This window comes from Xylona heveae, assembly GCF_001619985.1.
Source record: "Xylona heveae TC161 unplaced genomic scaffold L228scaffold_4, whole genome shotgun sequence".
NCBI lineage: Eukaryota > Fungi > Ascomycota > Xylonomycetes > Xylonales > Xylonaceae > Xylona > Xylona heveae.
The window spans coordinates 209,038-231,663 of NW_017264196.1; the positions used below are offsets into that span (position 1 = coordinate 209,038).

Below are 22,626 nucleotides of genomic sequence, written 5' to 3' on the forward strand. Positions count from 1 at the left end.
CCTGAGTGGTACAAATGTCCTAATATTTCTTTACTCGTGTTGGTTGGTCTTTGTATTTCTTTGTGTTGGTTGTTGGCTGTGCTCATGTCCTTTTGAAGGGGTTTTTTTGGACTGCTGATTTGAGCCTTTCGTCCGCCGTCAATAGGAAAATAAAAAAAAATACCACAGAAACGACCCAAAACGAGCAGATCTCGTTAGGGCACATCAAAGTGACAAGATTCAAGGGATACGCCCAACCCCGCGAAGACTCAAATATACGTCCGTACCCCAGCCCCAGAGGCTCTGCAATGCAATGCCACCGCCAAAATATTCCGCGTAAGCCCTACCGAGGGGTAGCCCGTAGCCTAGACCAGCTAGACTACTACCAGGCCCGGCATTGGAAATAGTTTGCAAAGCGCCGACAGTTCCACTATTAGCTGGATTCCCGGAGCCCTGTGGTTCGTCCTCACTGACAGTGGTAAAGCTGTAAGACCAAATGTTTGGAAGAGTCTCAGGAGGGATTCCACCACCTCTGTCACGGATTCGAATTGTAACACAAGGTGTCGAATGATCTAGAGGCAACGGTTGAATGTTCCCGGCGGAAGCGCTAGACGAAGATGCCGTTGCTGCAGATCCTGCGTCCACACCGAGCTCTCTGTGCATACTGTTTTCATCTGTAGTGGTCCAGACTTGGTTATTCCCCTTTCCAAGGAGCTCAGCTGGAGCTGCAGCAATCGTAACCTCTACTGGCTCACGCTCATTACCGTGCTCCACCGTTGCTCGAAACGCGTTCTTCAGAAGCTCAGTGATGATGTACTCCATATGTACAGGAACATGGGTAAACGTAGTGTCGACTTCCCCATTAATCACTAACGATGGCCTCACACCATATTTGAGTTCACAGATCTCTGACACAAACGACTCGCAATTTCTGATTATCTTTTCTGGTCGGAGGGCGGTGTCAATGACACCAATGTAGCTTGAAGATTCGTCTTTCTGTGGCAGCACATTTGGATCGCCATGAAGCCGGGATGAGTAATGAAGGGCGATGTGCTGCTCAGCAATTAAACGCGTCCCTATACGTGCCCGTAAATGTTCGTCCAAGAATCTCTTCACCTCAGACGGGCTAATATACTTTCGACATTCTAAAAAGCCTCTTGCCAGGATGGGAATGGTGTTAGAGTGCGTTCCGACCAGATCAGCCATGATCTCAGTGAATCTAATCTCCTCCTCCAATGTCTTGATTGGTCGCTCCGCATATGGAAGGAGAGTGGAAAGTGAGTGCAAGTAATTGTTGTAGATTCTTGAGATATGCGGGTTAGACACCACGATGAACGGGAGATTTCTCAAGGCTTGGATGCGATGAGCCAGTCTGACCGGAAGAAGTCTCGAAGAGAAATTTGCTGAATCAAACAGAGAACCAGCAGAGAGAGGAGGACGGCCATGCCTGCGTGAGGTTAGATTAGCATATGGACAAGTCCAATGCAAGACCAAAAAGAGCCATTCTCACTTCACTAAATCACTGAGACTGAGGGGATGCAGAGACTGCGATGCTAGCTTGGACACCTCATCATGCCCAACGTTTGCTGCACTGGATGGATAAGCCCATCTTTGCGTGGCAGGGGAAATGGGAGGAGGGACAGAGCCGAAAAGCCTCCTGCGGCCAACCCTTGTCCCTAGACGTGAGAATTCCTTGCGTGACGTGGCGCGGAGAACTTGACGCAGAAACATAATTATTGGCGTGCATTCATTTGATTGACCGCAAATTTGACAGGAAAAGAGAATTGACGGAGATGATGGAACTGGTCAGTTCTGGCGTGCCTCCTCACCCCGGCATCGTCATTGTTGTTGGGGCTTTCTCCCCGAGACCGACCCAGGCAACCCGCCTCCCTCGCGCCTTCCTGAACGGCTAAACATGGGGCAACCCTCGGAACTCTCTCGGTCGGCACCATGCCACCGGTCGCCGAACGGGCTTTCCGGAGACAGCGATTATGTAATATCTGAGTAAGACATTTCTATTCGCCTTTTCCTGAATAGGAAAAGAAGATTTCACCTCCTTTCGACGCTTCGAATTTGCTTCCGAGCCTGTGTTTGACCCTCTTCTCTGTGGCAATATTAGCGCTTTCCATGTCCATTTTGCTACTGCAGGGCTGGTATCTTTGATGCCTTTGGAAGATTCAGAGACAATTGATACATCTTTCTTGTGAGGCCTCTTCTGCAGCGCGATAATGCTCGTCCGAGCCGCTCGCCGGAAGGCTCAATACGATGCATTTCGCCATCTCAGGCTATCGCCTGAACCGCTCTACTTACCATGGCTTTGTCCCGCGCAACTTCGCTATATATCTCAATTGAGGACAACTTCGCCGCTTTCATTGGAGACGCCTCGATCCAAATTGGCAAAAAAGCGACGACTCTCGACTGACACGGCTGAGCGCAGAAACCTTGCTACCGCAGTATCTGAACAGACCCATTTCGCGGACCCTGCTGTTCCCTTCGAATTTGAAGATTTTTCAGGCCCTTATGTCTCTCAATCAAAACTTCAGGCATCCTTTTTTGATTCAGAGAACCTATCAACCCTAAGGAACTTCGATCCTTCCTCGCCACTAATTGTTAACGATGAATCTTCCTTGGCCGCAAAAAGATTCAAGGTCAAAGATGGCATTGGAGGCGGCTTGGCCGATATGCATCTAACGCTTGATGCATGTTTAAAATGTGGTAGCTTCGACCGTGGCACAGCTTTGATGCGCCGCATTTGCAAGATCTATGTTTCCGGTTCCCAAGAGCTTCTTGACGCTCATAACCAATACCTGGAAGCTTGCATCGACTATGCGATAAGAAAACGGGATATGGATGCGCTTAAGGCAGTACAGAAATGGTTTGAAGTTGAGATGCGGAGCCCCGATGTGGAGCCAGATGCTACCAGCTACGCATTGATGCTGAAGGCTACTCTCCGACTTTTGCAAGGTCCCAAAATGGAACGCACCGTCCGCAGATATTATTATATGGCGGAAGAGAGGAACCTTGGCGTCGCAGCTCTGAGTACAAACATACTGAATGATGCAGAGCTTTTCAAGGTTACGAGGGTATTTTCCATCCCCGCTTGCCCTTACGATACCATTTGACTGATGTGCTTTAGATTTGCCCGGAGGATTTCTACTTGGCTGAAGAAGTAGTTACAGAGCCAGAGGATGTTTCTACGGCCACACTCGATGGCTCCGGCCAACCCCAGACAATCCCGGAAGTCAAACCAATGGGTCAAAAAGGCCTTGGGCTAGCGTCACTGAAAAAGTCTTTATCTCTCTTCTCTGATATATCTACTTTGCCTAAATTAGAGGATCTGAAGGGAACGACAGAAGAGAAGGCGAAGGCTTTCGCGTACCTTCGACAGGAGAAATTGGAGGAAGATGCAGTCAACGCTGCCATAGACCGATGGCGTGAAGAAAGTGAAGATCTCCAGAAATTCGGACTGAATTCTGCTCTGCAATCAAGGTCAATTGGAGCATTGATGTGGGAGTGGCACAGCGCGTTGACTCCGCTCATCAAGGAGGAAGTTAAACTGATTGATGAAGCCGAGAAAAACAATTCAAAGTCTGAAGTCGACCAAGATCGATGCCTTTATGGCCCGTTTCTACGATTTGTTTCACCGGAAAAACTTGCTGCGATAACTATCCTGGCTGTCATGCAGCTTCTCAGTATCCGTGGTGCTGATATCGGAGTGAAGCTCTCCAATGTCGTTGTCTACATTGGCCACAATGTCCAAGATGAGAGCATTGCGGAATCTATCAAAGACTACGGAAATAAAGAACTATGGGGCCATATGGCGACGGCAGGACGTGAACAAAAGGTCGCCTCTCTCCTGAGAAAGAAGAGGACTTTTGATTCCCTTGCGAAGCTCGTTCGGGAAAAAGAACAAAAGCCTTTGGGGAGCAAGGATTTTCAGGATCGACAGTGGTCGGCAGCCGTGAAGGCAAGAGTCGGCGCCATATTGCTGTCTGCCCTTCTTCGCTCTGCGAAAATTCAGGTCACTCGAAAGCTCCCGGACACTCGTGAGACAGTATCGCAGATGCAAGCAGCTTTCACTCATTCATACAAGTACGATCGAGGGAAGAGGGTAGGGATGATTTCGGGAAACTCTGATCTCTGTGAGAAATTGAGGAGGGAACCTGTCCGCACGGCACTAGCAAAGCACCTACCTATGATTGTCGAGCCTAGGCCATGGAAGTCCTTCAATGATGGAGGCTTCCTTCGCTATCCTGTGAATGCCGTGCGTGTAAAGCACAGTGATCCGGAGCAGATCCAGTACGCTAAGGCTGCCGCGGAAAAAGGCGACATGGATCAGGTCTTTGCTGGTCTGGATGTGCTTGCCAAAACAGCGTGGAAAATCAATCGCGACGTCTTCAACGTTATGCTTGAGGCCTGGAACTCGGGAGAGGCAATTGCAGACATTGCTCCGGAGCATCCAAATATCAAGACACCACCAGAGCCGGAACCTTCGGCTGATCCGAAGGTTCGGCAGCGATGGCTTCGCGATCTCAAACAAGTCCAAAATACCCGAAGTGGCCTTCACTCGCAGCGATGCTTCCAGAATTTCCAATTGGAGGTTGCCCGAGCATATCTAGATGAAACATTTTACTTCCCTCACAACGTCGACTTTCGGGGCCGAGCATATCCTGTTCCGCCCTACCTAAATCACATGGGGGCCGATAACTGCCGCGGGCTGCTTATGTTCGCCAAAGGGAAGCAACTTGGTGCAACCGGCCTTGCATGGTTGAAGGTTCATCTCGCCAATGTCTACGGCTTCGACAAAGCTAGTATCAAGGAGCGCCAAGAGTTTGCTATGCAGCATCTTTCGGACATCTACGACTCAGCGACAAATCCTCTGAATGGCAAGCGATGGTGGTTAGGTGCAGAAGATCCTTGGCAATGTCTTGCAGCATGCTGTGAGCTGAAGAAGGCTCTTGATTCTTCTGACCCCACCCGTTATGTTTCGTCGCTTGCAATCCACCAGGATGGTACCTGCAATGGTCTTCAACATTATGCTGCACTCGGTGGCGATGAATGGGGAGCACGACAGGTGAATCTTGAACCTGGTGATCGACCTGCCGATATTTACACTGCTGTCGCTGAGCTTGTCAAGGAAGAAGTGAGCAGGGATGCTGCAAAGAAGGTTCCAGTTGCAATGCTATTGAATGGGAAAATCACACGGAAAGTCGTGAAACAGACAGTCATGACGAATGTATATGGAGTGACGTTCGCTGGAGCTCGTTCTCAAGTCCGCAGGCAACTTGAGGCTATCCTTCCCCATTTCCCAGATACCGACGAGATGAATCACGGTATTTCTTCGTGTTACGTGGCAAGGCTTATCTTCAAAGCGCTCTCATCAATGTTCAAAGGCGCTCACGATATTCAATATTGGCTTGGCGAGTGTGCGAACAGAATATCTCAGGCTTTGACACCGGAGCAGATAGAGATCATCGAAGCCAGCAAGGCTGGCTCAAAGTCCGCCCTTCCAAAGTCAAATCAACCCCACTTCAGATCTAGTGTTGTGTGGACAACGCCGTTGAAGATGCCTGTCGTACAGCCGTATCGCACGTCGAAAGCTCAGATTGTTAGCACCAACCTGCAACGAGTTAGCATAATTCAACCGACTACCTCCGATCCTGTCAGCAAGAGGAAGCAGCTTCAGGGTTTCCCTCCGAACTTCATTCATTCCTTAGATGCCACTCACATGCTCCTTTCAGCTTTGAAGTGCGACGAGCGTGGGTTGTCATTTGCAGCAGTCCATGATTCATTCTGGACCCATGCTGCTGATGTTGATACCATGAATAGCATTCTTCGGGATGCTTTCATTCGCATGCACTCTGAGGATATCATCGGGCGACTAGCCGCTGAGTTCAAGGCTCGGCATGCTGGATCTATGTACCTCGCTTCCGTGTATTCTGACAGTTTGGTTGGAAAGAGGATAACCGCGCTTCGCAGGCAAACGGCGTTCTCGAGCAAAGGGCGAAGTAGAGTAGATGAACTTCTGTTGGAAAGGCAGCGTATTCTACTCCTTCAGTCCGAAGATCCAAAAAGCCAAGAAGAGGGACGTAAAATGGTCACGCCTGGAAGTATCTTTGCCGAGGCCGCCAGCGAAAACGATCTCGCACCGGCGGAGGAAACAACCGAAATGGGCATCGGTGACGTGCCCAAGGCGCAGGTCAAAGCTGCGGAACAAGATATAGGGATCGATGCAGTGGAGAATCTGGAGAATGTTGAGCCTGTGCTAGGAGGTGCCGAATCCTCTCTGGCCCTCGACGATGTCGATGCGGAAGATGAGAATGATGTCAAATTAGAACCCGCCCCGAAAAAGAGGAAGGCAGCTCCGAAAAAGGTCTCAGTCTGGCTTCCGCTGTCATTTCCCCCACTCCCTAAGAAGGTATGTTCGTTGTTCTGCTTCGCACATGACTCTGTATTGCATTCGAAAGCTAACGACCGAGGCAGGGTTCTTTCGAAGTGTCTCGTCTGAGAGATAGCAAATATTTCTTCTCTTGATCTCTTGATCATCAAGTAAAGACATTCCCTCCTCTTCCCGACAATTTCATTTTGCGTATTCTTCTCATCAAACGATTTGATTGGCATTTGCAAGCTGCGCTTGGTCGGCGTTGTGTTTGAATTGGAACAGAGATACAAAAAGCAAGCGGCATAGATTACTTATCACGTATAGATGGGTGGGAATTGGCGTGGACGGTGCATCTGGTTGCTTTCTTACCTTTCATCAGCATTTAGAAGTACTAACTACCTTAAATAATTTAATTCAGAAAAGGTTTTTCATGTTACCTTTGTTCAAAGGAGAATTATATTGCAAGTAGGCCGGACCGCAGCTAAACTAACGTAGATGGTCACAAACAACATTCCACTTTTCGATGGCAAGATTACGTCATCCAAGAGATAAAAGCTGCCTCTTATCGTAGTGCGCTTTTGCTGTCAGTGTTCAGCGCACCTTCATACTTCACACATTTCCTCTGTCAATCGCAATCCGTTTCGGCAACTAGAAAGCCTTTTATCATGTCGGTCGAAACTATAACTACCATTTCGCCTACGACGAATAAGCCCATTGTGACCAGAAGCGGTCTTTCAGAGGCTGATATCAACATTCTCCTTCAAAAGACAGGGAACGCGTTTCAATCGTTCCGGCGAACAACGTTAGGGCAACGCAAATCCATCATTAAACGGGCTCTCAGCTTGATTAGTGAAAGGAAGGATGAACTTGCACGAGAGATAACGGAACAGATGGGCAGGCCTATCGCCTACACCGCAAAGGAAGTCAGCACCGCTGTCATGAGGGGCGAACAATTGCTCAAGTTCAGTGATGAAGCATTGAAAGATACGGATGGAGAACCGGAGAAAGGTTTCCGACGCTATATAAGAAAAATGCCAATTGGCCCTGTTCTGATCGTTTTTGCTTGGAACGTGAGTCTGAAATCCATCGAACAATTTTGATATTTGTGCTTTGAGACGCTCATTCCTCTATTAGTATCCATACATCATTCTCGTGAATTCGCTCATCCCGGCTCTTCTCGCTGGAAACACCGTCATTCTGAAGCCATCACCACAAACGCCCACAATCGTGGAACAAGTTCAGAGGATCTTCCTAGAAGCAGGCTTACCGGAGAACGTCATTCAGTACTTTCACGCAGGCTCTCTTACGACATTAGAGACGATAGTGCGGAATCCACAGATTAACCTCACTTGCTTTACGGGGTCCGTTGCGGGCGGGCTAGCTGTACAAAAAGCGGCCAGTGATAGAATCACAGCGGTCGGCCTTGAGCTCGGTGGAAAGGATCCTGCTTACATCCGAGCAGATGTTGATCTCAAGTGGGTTGCTGAAGAGATTGTAGATGGCGCTATTTTCAATTCAGGTCAAAGCTGTTGTAGTATCGAGAGAGTCTATGTGGATGAGAAGATCCATGACGCTTTCATTGCGGCTCTGCAGGACGTGCTCTGTGGCTACAGGCTGGGAGACCCGTTCGACCCAACGACGCATGTAGGGCCGGTGATCTCGAAGAGAGCAGCCCAAACTATTCGTGCCCACATCAGAGATGCACTCGACAAGGGCGCGAAAGATGCCACTCCAGAGAACTCTACCTTCAAATCGCCGCCCCCAGAGGGAAATTTCGTTGCGCCAACCTTACTGGTCGGAGTGAACCACGAAATGACTGTTATGAAGGATGAGACCTTTGGCCCCGTCATCCCTGTCATGAAAGTCAAGGACGACGCTGAAGCCATTTGGCTCATGAACGACAGCGAATTTGGGCTCACTGGAAGCATTTGGACTAAAGATGTAGCAAAGGGCGAAGCTCTAGCGGAAGAAGTTGAAGCAGGGACAGTATTTGTCAATCGATGCGATTATCCGGCACCAGTAAGGAGAAACAAATGCTTTTTGCTATCATAGCGGAACTAACACGGTAACAGGACCTTGCCTGGACGGGGTGGAAAAATTCTGGAAGAGGAGTTACTTTGAGCAAGTTTGGATTTGAGCAATTTGTCAGGCTCAAGAGCTTCCATGTAAAGGATTATCCTGCGAAGCTTTGATTGTTTGATGCCCGCCTTCATGTCCTTGCGGATGTCATGGCCGAGAAATTCAGCAATTCTTCGTTAGGCGGCCATGTACCTTTTGCGTATATTTGTTGACGCGGCCATCTCGGAAGAGAACCCGTGCTCCAACTAAACGTTCGAAACAATCCGCTTGTGGTAAAAGAGTTTTTCGGCATCCCTCAAAGCTCACAGGAGAAGGGAAGGATAGGTTACGCAAGGTGCCTCTTTAGACCTTTTGTCAAATATTATTGAAGAATCGAGCCAAATAATATTTTTTTTCCTTCTCCCTTGCACACATCTGCGTATAGTTATTTGCTATCCGTTTTATTTTACGCCCAGAAGCATTGACCAACTTTGCTGACTTCCTGGCATTTTCAATTTCACTTGAAAGGGACAGATCTTCGCGTAATGGAGCTCCAGGACGCGCCTTTTACCAATGGAGTGGGTTGGTTTTGTGGAATGTTGATGCAAGGGGCTCTACCGAGCAGCGAGGTCGTACGCCATCAAACCCTCCAAGGACCCCCAAACTTCTGCTTCTTGGTGTTTTTTCCCGTCGAGTTGTAACATACAGACCTTGTTTAGCTCACTGTTTTGAATCCCTAGATCACGTACATGCGCGCCTCCCTGGGTCGCCTCGCTGGCTAGATTATGCAGAATCTGTTCTGCATAGATGGCGTTCGTCCTCCTATATACTGAAAAGCAGTTTGAATGATGGCTTCCACAAAAAAGCAGCATTTATCAGACTAGCACCAACTACAATCTCTTTTCATTTCCAGCAAATCACAATGTAATTCTCTACGCGCATTCCTCGTATCTCTGGCGGTTCGTTTCATGAAAATAATAACGTGGGGACGGCACAAACTCGCTCTTCCAAACGCAAGGACAGCAACTTCCCCTCGCGTGGCAAATCATCCCCCAGCCAACATTTTGGTTCATTTTAATCGTCTTAGCTCGCCGGCTTTAGAGGAATCCCCGTAACGTCTGCAAAGGGATATATATGACTGGGCCTCCCGTCGTGTCTACTTTCTCCACACCGCACCAAACTGCTAAGCTTTCAGTAGCAGTAGCAGCAATAATTGTTCTGATATCTTTTGTTTTTGTTGTTCTATATCCACATTCGCTTTGTTTAAGACTTTTCACAAGTCTTATGGCTGTCTCTCGTTGATTTTCTTTACATGCTTGTTTGAATTAGGGCTTAATTGCACCTGATTATGGTACTGAGCCTGATACTGGTCAATATTTTACATATTTCGACATAGATCTTTGTCACTACTCTGTCCTTATCTATAAATTGCAATCATGCGACAAGGAAGGCGGCAGACAATGGGCTGCTTCACTCGAGTCTTCTCCAAAATAAGAAGCCGCTGGCGGCAACCACCTCCTCCCCCGAGAAAACCACTCGAGATTGTGAGTTCATCTAGCTGACCAATTGCAATATTCTCTTTGAGAGGTTTGCTAACAATAATCGAATATTAGAGTTCACCAACCAACTTTCGCCGTGAACAGATCACAGTGCCTGGCTTGGCCGATATATCCGATGAGGAGTACGCATCCTTCATCCAATCCCTCTAGCTCCGTCTTGCACTTCAAGCACCCATCAAACATGCCTGGTATTGTTTTCAGATCTTGTTCACTTGGCCCTGTCATCATCTTTACCACTGTTTATCTCAGCACTTCTCGCCAACAAAAGCACCTCGATTTCGACGGTTCTGCATGTCCAGCTAAGAATTTTGTCTTCTCAACAGGCAATCCTTGATGCGGGAGAAGGCTATCGCGGATGCTACCGCCATGTTTGACCAGTATTACCACACACCATGGCAGTCGTCGCGGCTCGATCGGGTCCGTCAGTCTGCTCGTCGCCTTAGCGCGAGCTTCAGAAGCGGCATGCAACCCCTATGAATTCTCTTTGCCGCCTGAAGCGTTACAGGCCATCATCTTGGCCTGGTAATAATTCAAACACCGAGCGTTTCGGCCAATCTCTAATGTTTTTGGAAGCCGGACTTCAACTCTTTCTAGGAACGAACTTTTAAATTTGTCTATAGAGCTCAAACCTTCTTTGATTTCATGGTATAATATTTAATTCGACGGTGGTCTACCGCCAAAATTTGGAAAGATACACCGGCTTGAGAAGGAAACGGGCATGCATCGATTTCCCTCCCCCTATTTCTCTTCAAATCAGTGGTTTGGCTTTGCGATAGGCAGAAGGTCTTGGAGAGGAGAAGAAAATTTAAAATGTAATGCTATTTAGAGATACCTAGATTTTTCTTTTATTTATGTTATTCATCTTTTACGAGCGTCTGTATTTTTGGACAATTTCCTGTATGCTAAAAAAAAAGACACCTAACTCAGTATCCGGAGATGTAAGGGCTTTAACTTTCCTCGGAGAATTCTGTAACTTTAAGAAGAATTACTCGCTAAGATTATTCAGTCATTCAATATTTGCCGTTCCGGCAAATTGATCAGGTCAAGCAACACGGCCAACTTAAACAGTCGACTCATCATATTTTGATCTGATCAAGAAACACAAACTATGTCCTACAACTTTTACAACTCCCTTGGACTTTCTAATACGGTGTTAAATTACAAACGGGAAAATGGCGAGTATAGAAAACTAGATAATTTTTATTTGGAATACAACTCTGAAGTCGGGTATCTCAGAATGGCTATTAGTTATTCGAATGCTCGCTATAATATAGTTGATCAATCTGCCCGGGTATCCAAGCACCTCTGGAATGACCAACAGGGAAAGATATCCTTTGTACTTCGCCGAAATAACGGGATACATTACATTTGTACTGTATGTTAGTTGCTCCGAAGAGAAACGATACTGTTTTTGCAACATTTTGCGCAGCCTTTGGCGGTAAAGGCTCTTAGTGAAAGGTTATGGACCAAGCTGAGCAATGCATCAGTTTTGCAAGACAATTATACAGCTGGTACGTGGGAGATGCTGAGTTGTATCGTCTTTGCCGCAGTCACTGGGGAAATGCGTTCATACAGTAAATGTTGGGATGTCCATAATGGAAGCAGAAGGCTTCTTCTGCTCGGTCGAATTGTGCTCTTCCGGCCTTTCTAGACCAGTTCTCTTTGAAAGAAACCGTTCGGATTCAGGTTTGAAGAAAGATGGTAAATCCTCATCAGAAGAATCTAGACCAAGCGAAGGAGCCCTAACGATTCTATCGGTCAATTGCGACTCCGTTTGTCTCCGCCGCCGTGATGAACTCAACTCGGCTCTGTGAGAGACTTTGGATTGCGATTCTACGGGCTCCAGCTTGATTGGTGGACTGGAAGGTAGGTCCGGGGACGGGCGCATGGAAGAGACAAGCTCTGGCCCCGTCGTTTGCTTTGGAGGCTGCAATTGTGTTTGATGAGGTCCTTTCGCATAGACTGGACCGTCGAGATCGTCATCTTCCGTCTCTGATGCCGTCTCCTCTTCGTCAAAAGATGTTATGAGCGGCGCGCCTCTCTCCTTGATGCGCAAGGGCGATGTGGCCCTGTAGTCTCTGGCAGGTGGGGCGCCGGGTTTCGAAAACCCTGCGGCTGCCTTTGTGCCAGGCTTGAGCCTTGCGAGGTACGAAAGAGATGTTTTCACCTTTCGTGGGCTGGTCATCAGACTGTGAAGGGACGTCCCAAACCATGGATCATCCTCTTTGTCCTCATCAAGATCAGAGAGCTCCTCGTCGCTGCCGACGTTCCCAGCGTTCAGCTTTCCGACAGCCTCTGCCTGCCATTTTCCTCTTTGTCTAGCTCCATTTCGCTTCGCAGTGATCTTGCGCATCGTCGTCCTTGTGTCAACTGGCCTGGAAATAGTGTGGATAGTTGACGCATTTTGTGACTTAGCAAGCTCTTTCAGCCTCATATATTCGGCGTGGTGAAGGTGTTGAGTGAAGCTCTTCGCGACTGCCAGAAACTCGTCTTCAACCATGATATATCCGTCATCATTCTCATATCCTTCGCGCATAAATCTGAAGACATTATCAGCTACTAAAGCTTCTCTAAATTTGTCATTTAATGGGACTTACTCCTCTGTTGGAGGAGCAGGAGGCGGGGAGGTCGATGGCGTTCGTTCTATTCCATATTAAAAGACATTCAAATTGTTCTTTAGACTTTGGATTTACCATCTAAATTTGGTACATGGACAAATTTTCGCCGTTTAGATGGCGAATCTCTGGGAACTTCGTGACCTGGTGATAATGGAGCTGCTCTCCCGCGTAGCCGGTCTGGCGTATTCCCAGCTGGTGTTCGTACGCGACGACGACCGAGCCATGGCAGAGTTCGAGGCATTACAGCTCAAGAAAAAAGCAAATGGTAGAAGAGCAAGCAAGCAAAATAGGACATTGTGTCTATTCTGGGTAATTGTTTTGGCTATGACATGTTATAAGCCTGGCCATGTGAACAATGACACACTCGATATCGGCGTAAGTTGATATTGTACGCGTCGGAGCGCGGAGCTATCGAAACTCTCGCTACGGCTATCGATTGGTAGCGTCCGCACAGCCCACCATGTCATATCGATCATGACAGAGTGCCCGTCTTGAACACCTATGCTCTTCAACCTGAAGGTTGCCGTTTTCATACCTTTCTATTCTATATACTTTGAAAATACACCTAGATTCTTCCATAGAACGGTACAGTTGGCCCAAATTCATACCATTGTCGCCTACTAACATGGATGCCTGGGATAGCTTCAACAATTGCATCTTTTTTCTCGGCGTGCAGGTCACCGACAGAATCGCATCGAACCGGACAGTCCTTTTCCGAGCTCACTGCCTCTATACACGCAAGTGCAAAACATTTGGTCACTCTTTTACTTTCAGTGGTCGGACCCAGGTTAATTTGTGACTTGTCACGTTCTGGTGTTGAACGAACGAGGCCGCTCAAGTTGTCGTCATTGCTGTCTCAACGCTCGCTTTTGCTTCATCTTCTTCACCACTCGATCGGAGAAGAGATTGTGATAAGCATCCTTGAGCGTCAGGCCTCAGAAACGCATAGTTGGTGGACTATGTCCAACCATTGCCGAGGTGTTCATGCAATTCCCTACGTCCGGACTTTCGCCTTCCACCTGCTTGCTCCTTGAGAAATGGCGTCTTTCCCTCCTTCCGCAAGCGAGGTGACCTTTTCTGATCCGGAGTCGAGCTCAGACTCGGAGAGGGAAGACCGTCATAGTGGATCATTCGAGTCATTCAGCGGACGGTTGCGGGAACAGTTTCTGGATCTTGATGCTGGTCATGAGGATTCTTTCAACAATCCTACAGATGAGCAACCTCGCACGATGCCTGAGCTCGATGCTCATGGTCATAGTCAATTCCTTCTGAGCTCTCTCCTTGAGCAGAATTGCATGTTTCGGGCTCTTCACTTACTCAGCCGCGATGATACTTCGCAACGGAAGTATTCAATCAACGATCCTTCGGTGCAAGCAATGGGCAAAGACATATATGTCAGACTCTCGGAAAGACTTAGTGAGCACGGGGTGATAGGCCAGGGTTTTGAATCGGATGGAGTCAGTGGGCTACGTCAAAACTATCTCCAAGGGCTCGATGTGATGTCCCTGAACATACTCCAGGAGAAAGAAACTGTAGCTAAGAACGGGGAAGAGCAAACACGTGGTGCGGACCATGAAACTATAAGCAATGCACTTCAGCCCTTTCGATCTGAGGTTGCCTTACGCAATCTGATCAAGACTGGCACCGATGGCTTGACAAGCTATACGTCTGCAAAGAGCCTCAATAAGCTCCAGCAAAGCGCTTCGCAAGTGTTCCTTGGCAGAGCTGAGCCAGATTCTCCTCTTACATTGAAATCCCCTGATGATCTTTTCCCAACCTCCAGATATGCTCAAGATTTCACGGAGATGAGAATGGTCGGGAAAGGTGGATATGGCAAAGTCTTTCAAGTCGTCAATCATCTCGACGGGCAACAATACGCCGTCAAAAAAATCACTTTGAGTCCCAAGCGTCTCAAGCGACTGGAAAATGGCGGCGTCAACGAGTTGGAAGCTTTACTGCGAGAAATCAGGACACTCGCTCGTCTAGAGCATTCCAATGTCGTACGTTACTTTAGCGGATGGATAGAACGCAACCCTCTTCCCCATGTGGCAGCACCTGCTAGAGAGCGCAGTCTTTCTCAAAAATTACTGAGCGATTGTCCTGCAGATGAGGAAGAATTCAGTTTTGGCCTAAATTTCGAAGATGACGAGAAATCAACCGAAAACACTGAGGATGATTGTGGTGTAATCTTTGGATATTCCTCAAGATCTGCTTCCGGACTCGATATTCCAAAGCGCACTAGAGGACGCCGTGCTAGTCGTGCTACTGTGAGCTCAGTGAATACAAAAAAGAGCTACGTTGAGAGCGCCGGCGACGACGAAGAGGACGAAATCGAGGCAATCCCTAGGAAATTTGGGCCGCTCATGGCGGCACCTACTTCCACAATGCAAGATACTACGGATGACATGTATTCCGACGATTTTGGCTCTCAATCTAGACCGCACAATCACAGCTTTGATTCTATCGGACCAACTCTAACTCTTCACATTCAAATGTCTCTTCATCCTGTTAGCCTGAGCAACTATCTTTCCTCCGACGACCCCTGTCCCATCCAAGAATTCGATTTCAATTGCCGCCATTGCTATCATCTCCAGCCTTCTTTGCATTTGAACTTGGCCATTCTCTCAGGTGTGCAATATTTGCATAGTCAAGGCGTTATCCATCGCGATCTTAAGCCGGGCAACATATTCCTTTCTATTTTCAAGGGTTCACCTCATCCCGCTGGTAGTGTTGAGGTCACCGCTTGCTCCAATTGTAAAACATGCACCGAAGACCCCATATTTGTCGTGCCTCGCATTGGCGACTTTGGGCTTGTAGCCGATTTGAATAGGCCTGCGGATGTCACGCGTGCTCCTCAACAGGATCAGCCAATTGGCCGTATTATCGGAAGCGTTTCCGAATCGATTCCCGAAAGCATCAAATCACCCTCTCACATGCCCTCACCTGGTCATATCCGCGCTGTCGGGACGGAGTTCTATCGACCACCTACGCCTCCGCGTTCGCTCGATGAAAAGTTGGATGTATTTTCCCTCGGTGTAGTCACGTTTGAAACCGTCTGGAAATTCACAACCAGTAAGAAATTCTCCTTGCAGCTGCTGCTCGAGTTTGCTCATTAGAATGAATCTCAACTAACTGTGACACAGGAATGGAGCGTCATGAATGCCTTGCAAAACTCAACAAGGGTATTCTTCCCGCGAACTTTTCATACAACATTGGCGAAAAGACTGGCCGTCTCGAAAATTGCATCAGGGGGATGCTTCGTGATGATCCTGCCCAGCGGTATTCCTGCAAAGAAGTAAAACGATGCTTTGAAGCACTCCTTTCTGAATTAGAGCAACGATGACAAAAAGAGCGGAAATATATTGATGCTTTATAGATGGCATTACTTTTGTCTCACGTTGCAGCCTGTACTACAATATCCACTTACATGAGTAACTGCTGCATTAGCATGGCGTCTTGAGTTTTCTGCTTAGCAGTGAAGAGATGCTAAGCAACCACCTTCCCGGTCTGATGATTTAAGCATTGTTTTCTTTTTCTAGAGTCCTGTTATGAAGGCGAAGCAGTTCAGGCCTACATTTCTGTATTCGTGGTTCATCGGCATATTTTCATTTCGGTCATGCATTGACCACACAGCCATATTTTTGATCACGATGAATAAAATTCTATCTCCTCTCACATCCTTATGCATACGTGAGAGAAAGCGCGTCCTGGAGCAAGCATCATCCAAATACGTCACATATTTTGAAGTGCAATATACAGCAGCGGGGATTTATTTCTATAATACATGATGTCGAAGTGGCATCGACTTGTACCCAATTTTCCAGTCAACCACCCAATTGTACAAACCCGGATAACTCAAACATAATACACCGCTCAGCTAAAAAAAATCCCAAAGGCTCCAAATATAGTACATCACTTGCTCAGTCAACCTCGTTCACCCACTCCTGCACTTCCTTAACCTTCATGCCTTGCTCGCAAGCTCGCCATAACTTTACCAAACGATCGTCGGTCGCCACGCCGCTTTTCACATCATCTTCGACAGAGGGATACGCAACGGCAAGACAATCTCTCACGCCAGCCGCCACTTCACCTCTCAGCGCGACACGAGGCCTTTCTCGAGCGATTCCAGGAACCCAAGCCTCCAGAGTGCGGGTACATGCTTGCTGGTTTCGAGTTAGGGCAACAGTCTGGAACAAGAAGGCATAGAGTGACGCCGAGCGGGGTTGCATGCGTCGCGCAATATGGTGCCATGTGTCCCAGAACGTAGCCCAATCAGCTTGGTTTGCGGCGAGTTGTAGCACGCGTATCTGCGATTCTGGCTGAGTGTATTCAATGTTGAATGCAGTTCGTACTTCAGCGAGTCTGCGACGTAATTTTTGTTGGCGTTCAAAATCTGCAAGGGATACAGTATAATATGTCTCGGTCGAAGAAGGAGGGGGGACATCAAGCTCGGCGAACTCGTTGCTGTTGGGATGATCTTCCAACGAGCTGGACTTGAAAGTCTGCGTAGATTCCGGATCCCGCTCTACTTCTATAGGAACGAGAAAACTAGTAGCCTCTTCGAGCTGCAGGAATATCTCTTCTGTAAGTATAAGAAGGCCTCTATGGGACATGTCATCGAGAACAGTCAGTGCCATGTCCAGCTCCTCGTCAGAGATGGTTTTGACAGTGTTGGATACATTGCGGCTTAGCAATGCTTGGATGATCTTGTGAAATGTCGCTTCAGAAACATCCACGCCGGAGAGCTGCATTTCATGGAAAACGGAAAACAGGCTGCTCTTGGGGTAGCCTGGGTGGCCGAGTTGAATGGCACGACAGAAAAGACTGACGCGGCAATCCCAGTCGCTGGACTCCGGGAAAGACGGCACGCTTTGGTAAAAGGACTGCAAGAAAGAACTTGAGTTCGTGTCATGGGCATCATTACCCAAGACCTCAAGAGCATCTGATTGTGGTAAGGCCTCAAGGTGATTGAGTAGGACATGGAGCTTCATTGTCTTCGCGGCGTGCGTGAAATCTGCCGGGATGTTATCCTTCTGTTGGCTACTACCCATTCCTTCAAATGGCCATACCGACTCTGGTATTGATGAATTGCCTTCGGCTGGAGACACAATTCTCGGTTCCACAGTATCTATGTTTGCTCCATCTACTTTGGATGCATGCAAGCTAGCAGCGTGAGATTGAAGGAGGCGGGAAATTGTTGAAAAGGATCGGCTTCGAGTGCGCTGGAATGGATTGAACACGCGCCTTGACTCTGCAGAGGGAATAGTGGATCGATGAACTACCTCTCCAGCTACATCAGGTTCGAGTTGAGGCACGGTATCCTGATCATAATTGGCTTCCTGCGCCTCCTGTTCCTTGATCAACTCTTGGTCTTTCGCCTCCTTCCTGGTCTGCCGGTCCAGGGCACCTTGCCAGAGCCCCTCAAGATTGAGCTCCCCTCTTTTATCTTCCGTGAGCATTTGCACAACAACTCGAGTCCCTGTAGAGGCTGTTCCAAATCCAACAACGCCTTTAGGAACCGTGTCTTTTACGGCGGTTTTCTGTTCGTCAACTCTGCCAGCATTTACGCAGACCCATCCAGTGCGAACACCATCATCAGCATTGCTTGTCTCTGAGGCCCCAACGCTGCCAAGCATTCGAGCCCTTCGAGCCTTTCTCCGCATCTTCAGCTTAAGTTCATTCCGTCCCAACAGACCATCAGCAAATGGTGTTAATTTATGATTACTGCGCAGCCAGCGGCAGAGTCGGTCTGCAGACACATGGAGATGTTTCTCGCTCCGAGCTGTGCCAATTATCATCACAAGATTTGCGCCCAAAGCTGGCGGCGGGTCGAGGTTGCGAAGGTCAAATAGCGTAAGGTCATCTATACCCAGATCAACCGAGACATACTCCAGCATAGGTTGTAATATTACAGGAGCATCTTCTGGCAAATCGGGAAGGCGTTGTCTTTCAGAGAGCGGCGAGGGCGCTTGCTGCGGTGTTTCGACCTGAAGATACCACGGGGTTGGCGTTGCAGTCGTTGAGGTTTTCGGCGAATCCTCCGCAATAGGATCAGGCCCATCTCGTTCAGAGGAACTCTGCCCAGTAAAGGGACGTTTTTGTTCTACCCTTGAGCTACGCCGTGACTGACACGCAGATATCCTTCTAGCTTGATATTGAGCTGGGTGAACAATCGTATTAGGAGTCGATGTTGATCTTGCGGCGAGGGTGCTAATGGAGGTAAAGGATCTCAAAACGGCCAATTGGCACGCATTGCACCTTGCGGTATTAGCAATTGCTCTGCTAATGACCATATTGAAAAAAAGAAAAAGGACTAGGTTAGATAAGTGAAGGTTTCACAATTGTTGTTTTTCCAATTGTTGGAGGAAAATTGGCAAGATTCCGAATTGTCGTAATGCTTACTAAGCAATCCAATATAATCCGATCAGATTAGATAAAATGATAAGCGATTTCTAATCGGGGTTTCTCCGATTTCCGATCAAATTATTATCATCCACTCTCTTTCCGAGGGGCAAAAGTCCAAACCCCAGTGTTTGTCACCACACAGACTTTCGGAGAGTCTTCAGCTGGCTGTGACTCCTCCAACCCTCCTTCTCTCAAAAGACTTTGTTTCACTCAGGATCACCCGCCATGTCTATGGATCTGGATGAGTCTGTTCCCATTGCGCCGCAGCATACAATGTTGCATCAGCCGCAACAGCCGCAGAATACTGCTACGTAAGTTTTCTATGAAACATTTTGTGCCTTAAAACCGTTTGATCTAATATGCTCTTCGTAGGATTCTCTGCTGCAACTGCGGTGCTCCCATTGATGGAACCTCATCTGCTGGCGCCCTTTGCTATGACTGCATTAAGTTGACCATCGATATCACCGAGGGAATACAGCGAGAAGCCACTCTTCACTATTGCCGAGATTGTGAGCGGTGGCTGCAACCTCCCGCGCACTGGCTTGTCGCCGCACCTGAATCTCGAGAGCTACTGGCATTATGCTTGAGAAAATTGCGAGGCTTACAGAAAGTTCGGATTATTGATGCCGGTTTCATCTGGACAGAGCCCCACTCTCGGAGAATCAAGCTGCGAATTACTGTTCAGCAAGAAGTGTTCCAGGGCACGATTTTGCAACAGACATTTGAGGTCGAATTTGTTCAGGCTTACCAGCAATGTCCCGACTGCGCCAAGTCCTACACTGCCAACACCTGGCGCGCTGTTGTGCAGGTCCGGCAAAAGGTCCCTCACAAGCGGACCTTCTTGTACCTGGAGCAGCTCATGTTGAAGCATTCGGCGCACAAGGATACGATCAACATCAAGGAGACCAAGGATGGTCTAGACTTCTTTTATGCTCAGCGTAACCACGCGGAGAAGCTAGTCGACTTTTTGAACTCGGTGGTACCTATTCGGGCTAAGAAGTCTCAAGAACTGATCTCCATGGATATTCACACCTCATCAAAATCTTATAAGTTTACCTTCTCAGTTGAAATCGTACCCATCTGCAAGGATGACTTGGTTGTCCTCCCTATCAAGCTTGCCAAGTCTGTCGGAAACATCACACCTATGACCCTGTGCCATAGAGTCGGCACTTCGGTGAACTTAATCGACCCCAACACTCTACAGACTGCCGACATTTCAACACCAATCTACTGGCGTGAACCCTTCACTCCGTTGGCGGATGTGCAAGAACTTGTTGAGTTCGTTGTCATTGATATCGAACCCCTTGGCCCGGTCAAGGGACGCTTCGTTCTCTCCGAGGCTACTGTGGCGCGCGCATCTGATCTGGGATCGAACGATCAGACGTACTTCTGCCGAACCCATCTCGGTGGTGTCCTCAACGTTGGCGATTCCGTCATGGGATACCATTTGACTGGAACTAATTTCAACAACGAGCACTTTGAAGCACTCGAGCAGAGCAACACTTACCGAGACACTATTCCTGATGTGATGTTGGTCAAGAAGTTTTACGCACGGAAGAAGAAGAACCGGACCCGGAACTGGCGCCTTAAGCGCATGGCCAAGGATGAGGGTGAGCTACTACCCAAGAAACAGGACCAGGAGCGTCTGGAGAACGACTTTGAGATGTTCCTTCGTGATGTTGAGGAGGATAACGAACTGCGGAATACATTGGCGCTGTATAAGAACCAACCCAAGCCGAGACCGGAGCGCATGGAGGGCGTTGAAGGCGATGCAGAGGAAGAGAAGTCTGAGGATAGCGAAGACGAGGATGCGCCGAAGATTAACATGGATGAGCTATTGGAAGACTTTGATGAACTCAATATGGCAGATCAGCAGTGATGAGGAGAATGGATCTGGAAGTGGTTATATATCGGCGTTCTAGGTTTATGGGTTCAAGTTCTTACGTCCAGTTATAGAACTTTAGCCACTCCATTAGGCAAGGATAAGACGTGTTTCATATTTAGAGAGCTTCAGGATTAGGTGAATGTAACAAAAGTTGGTGTTTATTCGATCAAATAAAACAGAGTAGACCGCTATGCAATACTATGCTTAACATCGAGTACAAACTGCACAAAGAAAAGAAGGCCAATATGAACCACAACCCCGACTCCTGACGAGTATCACCGACACTGCTTTTAAAAAATCTTGCTGAGCACACGCTTGACTTGGTCTGGCTGATCCACGTTTCCGCGGTCCTTGGCGGACTTCAGCTTGACCTCATTTTGGCGGAAGTGCCGTCGGGGCTCAAGACTGACAGGTTCAGTTCTCCTGTTGCCATCCCCAATTTCACCAGTTCCCCTCTCGCGCTTCCGCTTCCTCTTTGCCTCCATATTGTCCAACATCTTTCCGCGCTCAATGTTCCTGACAAGCAATTTGTTCTCTCGGCTTGCCTGGGCCACATCTGCACGCAAGCGAGCTGCGCGCTCTGCATTCTCGTTGGCAATCTGCTCCGTCAGGTGATGCCACTTGAAGCCCTTGAGGTATTTGATATTCCAGACATCGTCATGATAAAAGTTTCCCTTTTTGCCGCCAATGAGTTGCGTGTTGAGCGTTTCGGCGACAATTTTTGCGTCCTTTTTGTTTTTGTATTCGACCCAGCCATCTGTGAAGGAGCGCTTCTTGTTTCCACCCGACTTGACTCGGCGAGTGTGCGATGCCGGATCCTCGGGCGTGAGGAAAATACGCCCAATCTCTCCAAACGGTGAAAGATAATGCCTCATTGTCTGAGGCTTCATGAAAGGCGGCACCCGTGATATGTAAATGACGCCAGTCTTCTTCACGGCGCGCTGCGCAGCGGCCAATTGTTTGGGCGTTAGAGGTTTCAAGTCGGGCTTGGAAGGCCCTTCTTCATATTCTTCTTCTTCTCCTTCGTCGTCATCTTCTTGTCCCTCCTCGCCCTCGTATTCTTCGTCCACTTGCTCGTCCTGGTCGGCCACATCTGGCTTCGTAGGTTCGCGCGCTCGTCCTTTTTGCGGCTCCAGTTCCCCTTCCTCCTCATCGCTCAGATCATCATCTTCTTCATCATAATCATCGTCCTTTGAGATTTTTTGACGCTTGCTTCCTCCTCTGCGGGCGAGTCTGTTGCCTTTGCTCTCGTCGGCCGCGTCGGAATCGTAACCTTGGTCGTTGTCTTCGTCTTCGTCGCTCAAGCGGTCGTCGAGCCATTCATTGCGCGCCTGCGTGGCCATGGCGGCTGAGATCGATTGGAAATTTGTATGATATTGGAGGGTGGCAGTTATATCCAAGTTAAATCTATTGGAGAGTAAGTGTTGGATTGTATCGAATGGCCAGCAGAACTACTTGTCCTCCGATAGACTTTTGGTCTTTACGTGCCTCGTCCGGTGGGAAGTTTTCTCCCTTATCGATAAGACTCGCTCTATTCGCTCGTCTCCGTTCTAACCACTCGTGCAATCACTCCCTGATATCGTCGTCAATTCATCGTAATACTTCCATATTACTTATCCCCTGAATTATTTTTTTTATTAATAGTACTTCTACCATTGAAATATGTGATTTGAATGACCGTATGTCTAAATATTGAGCTTTTTATACACAAGCTTTACGACTTTGGGGCCTGAGAAGAGC

The 22,626-nt window shown here is 48.2% G+C and overlaps 8 protein-coding genes across 8 annotated transcripts; 4 read left to right on the plus strand and 4 right to left on the minus strand.

The window, feature by feature from the left end:
• Positions 1-219: 219 nt before the first annotated feature.
• Positions 220-1,710, minus strand: L228DRAFT_237758 (alpha-ketoacid dehydrogenase kinase; the record flags this gene model as incomplete). Its single annotated transcript, XM_018330967.1, has 2 exons — positions 220-1,426; positions 1,490-1,710. 2 exons carry the CDS (start codon positions 1,708-1,710, stop codon positions 220-222), a joined length of 1,428 nt encoding a protein of 475 aa, XP_018188721.1.
• A 356-nt stretch (positions 1,711-2,066) lies between these two features.
• Positions 2,067-6,813, plus strand: L228DRAFT_245901 (DNA/RNA polymerase). Its single transcript, XM_018332273.1, has 3 exons — positions 2,067-3,062; positions 3,116-6,397; positions 6,463-6,813. Exons 1-3 carry the CDS (start codon positions 2,208-2,210, stop codon positions 6,511-6,513), a joined length of 4,188 nt encoding a protein of 1,395 aa, XP_018188722.1. The 5' UTR covers positions 2,067-2,207; the 3' UTR covers positions 6,514-6,813.
• A 213-nt stretch (positions 6,814-7,026) lies between these two features.
• L228DRAFT_267183 (putative succinate-semialdehyde dehydrogenase) lies at positions 7,027-8,553 on the plus strand (the record flags this gene model as incomplete). The annotated part of the gene is made up of 3 exons (XM_018334962.1): positions 7,027-7,431; positions 7,496-8,380; positions 8,434-8,553. 3 exons carry the CDS (start codon positions 7,027-7,029, stop codon positions 8,551-8,553), a joined length of 1,410 nt encoding a protein of 469 aa, XP_018188723.1.
• A 2,649-nt stretch (positions 8,554-11,202) lies between these two features.
• L228DRAFT_281917 (hypothetical protein) lies at positions 11,203-12,837 on the minus strand (the record flags this gene model as incomplete). The annotated part of the gene is made up of 3 exons (XM_018335930.1): positions 11,203-12,518; positions 12,576-12,621; positions 12,672-12,837. The coding sequence occupies 3 exons, from the start codon at positions 12,835-12,837 to the stop codon at positions 11,546-11,548; spliced, it is 1,185 nt and encodes a 394-aa protein (XP_018188724.1). The 3' UTR covers positions 11,203-11,545.
• A 796-nt stretch (positions 12,838-13,633) lies between these two features.
• On the plus strand, positions 13,634-15,939 carry L228DRAFT_267186 (kinase-like protein; the record flags this gene model as incomplete). The annotated part of the gene is made up of 2 exons (XM_018334963.1): positions 13,634-15,668; positions 15,740-15,939. 2 exons carry the CDS (start codon positions 13,634-13,636, stop codon positions 15,937-15,939), a joined length of 2,235 nt encoding a protein of 744 aa, XP_018188725.1.
• Positions 15,940-16,295: 356 nt separating this feature from the next.
• Positions 16,296-18,935, minus strand: L228DRAFT_260033 (hypothetical protein). Its single transcript, XM_018334221.1, has one exon. The coding sequence runs from the start codon at positions 18,887-18,889 to the stop codon at positions 16,517-16,519; it is 2,373 nt and encodes a 790-aa protein (XP_018188726.1). The 5' UTR covers positions 18,890-18,935; the 3' UTR covers positions 16,296-16,516.
• A 168-nt stretch (positions 18,936-19,103) lies between these two features.
• L228DRAFT_219460 (nonsense-mediated mRNA decay protein 3) lies at positions 19,104-21,117 on the plus strand. Its single transcript, XM_018330217.1, has 2 exons — positions 19,104-19,312; positions 19,374-21,117. The coding sequence occupies exons 1-2, from the start codon at positions 19,227-19,229 to the stop codon at positions 20,878-20,880; spliced, it is 1,593 nt and encodes a 530-aa protein (XP_018188727.1). The 5' UTR covers positions 19,104-19,226; the 3' UTR covers positions 20,881-21,117.
• On the minus strand, positions 20,992-22,351 carry L228DRAFT_245908 (hypothetical protein). Its single transcript, XM_018332274.1, has one exon. The coding sequence runs from the start codon at positions 22,227-22,229 to the stop codon at positions 21,177-21,179; it is 1,053 nt and encodes a 350-aa protein (XP_018188728.1). The 5' UTR covers positions 22,230-22,351; the 3' UTR covers positions 20,992-21,176.
• Between the last annotated feature and the right edge of the window lie 275 nt (positions 22,352-22,626).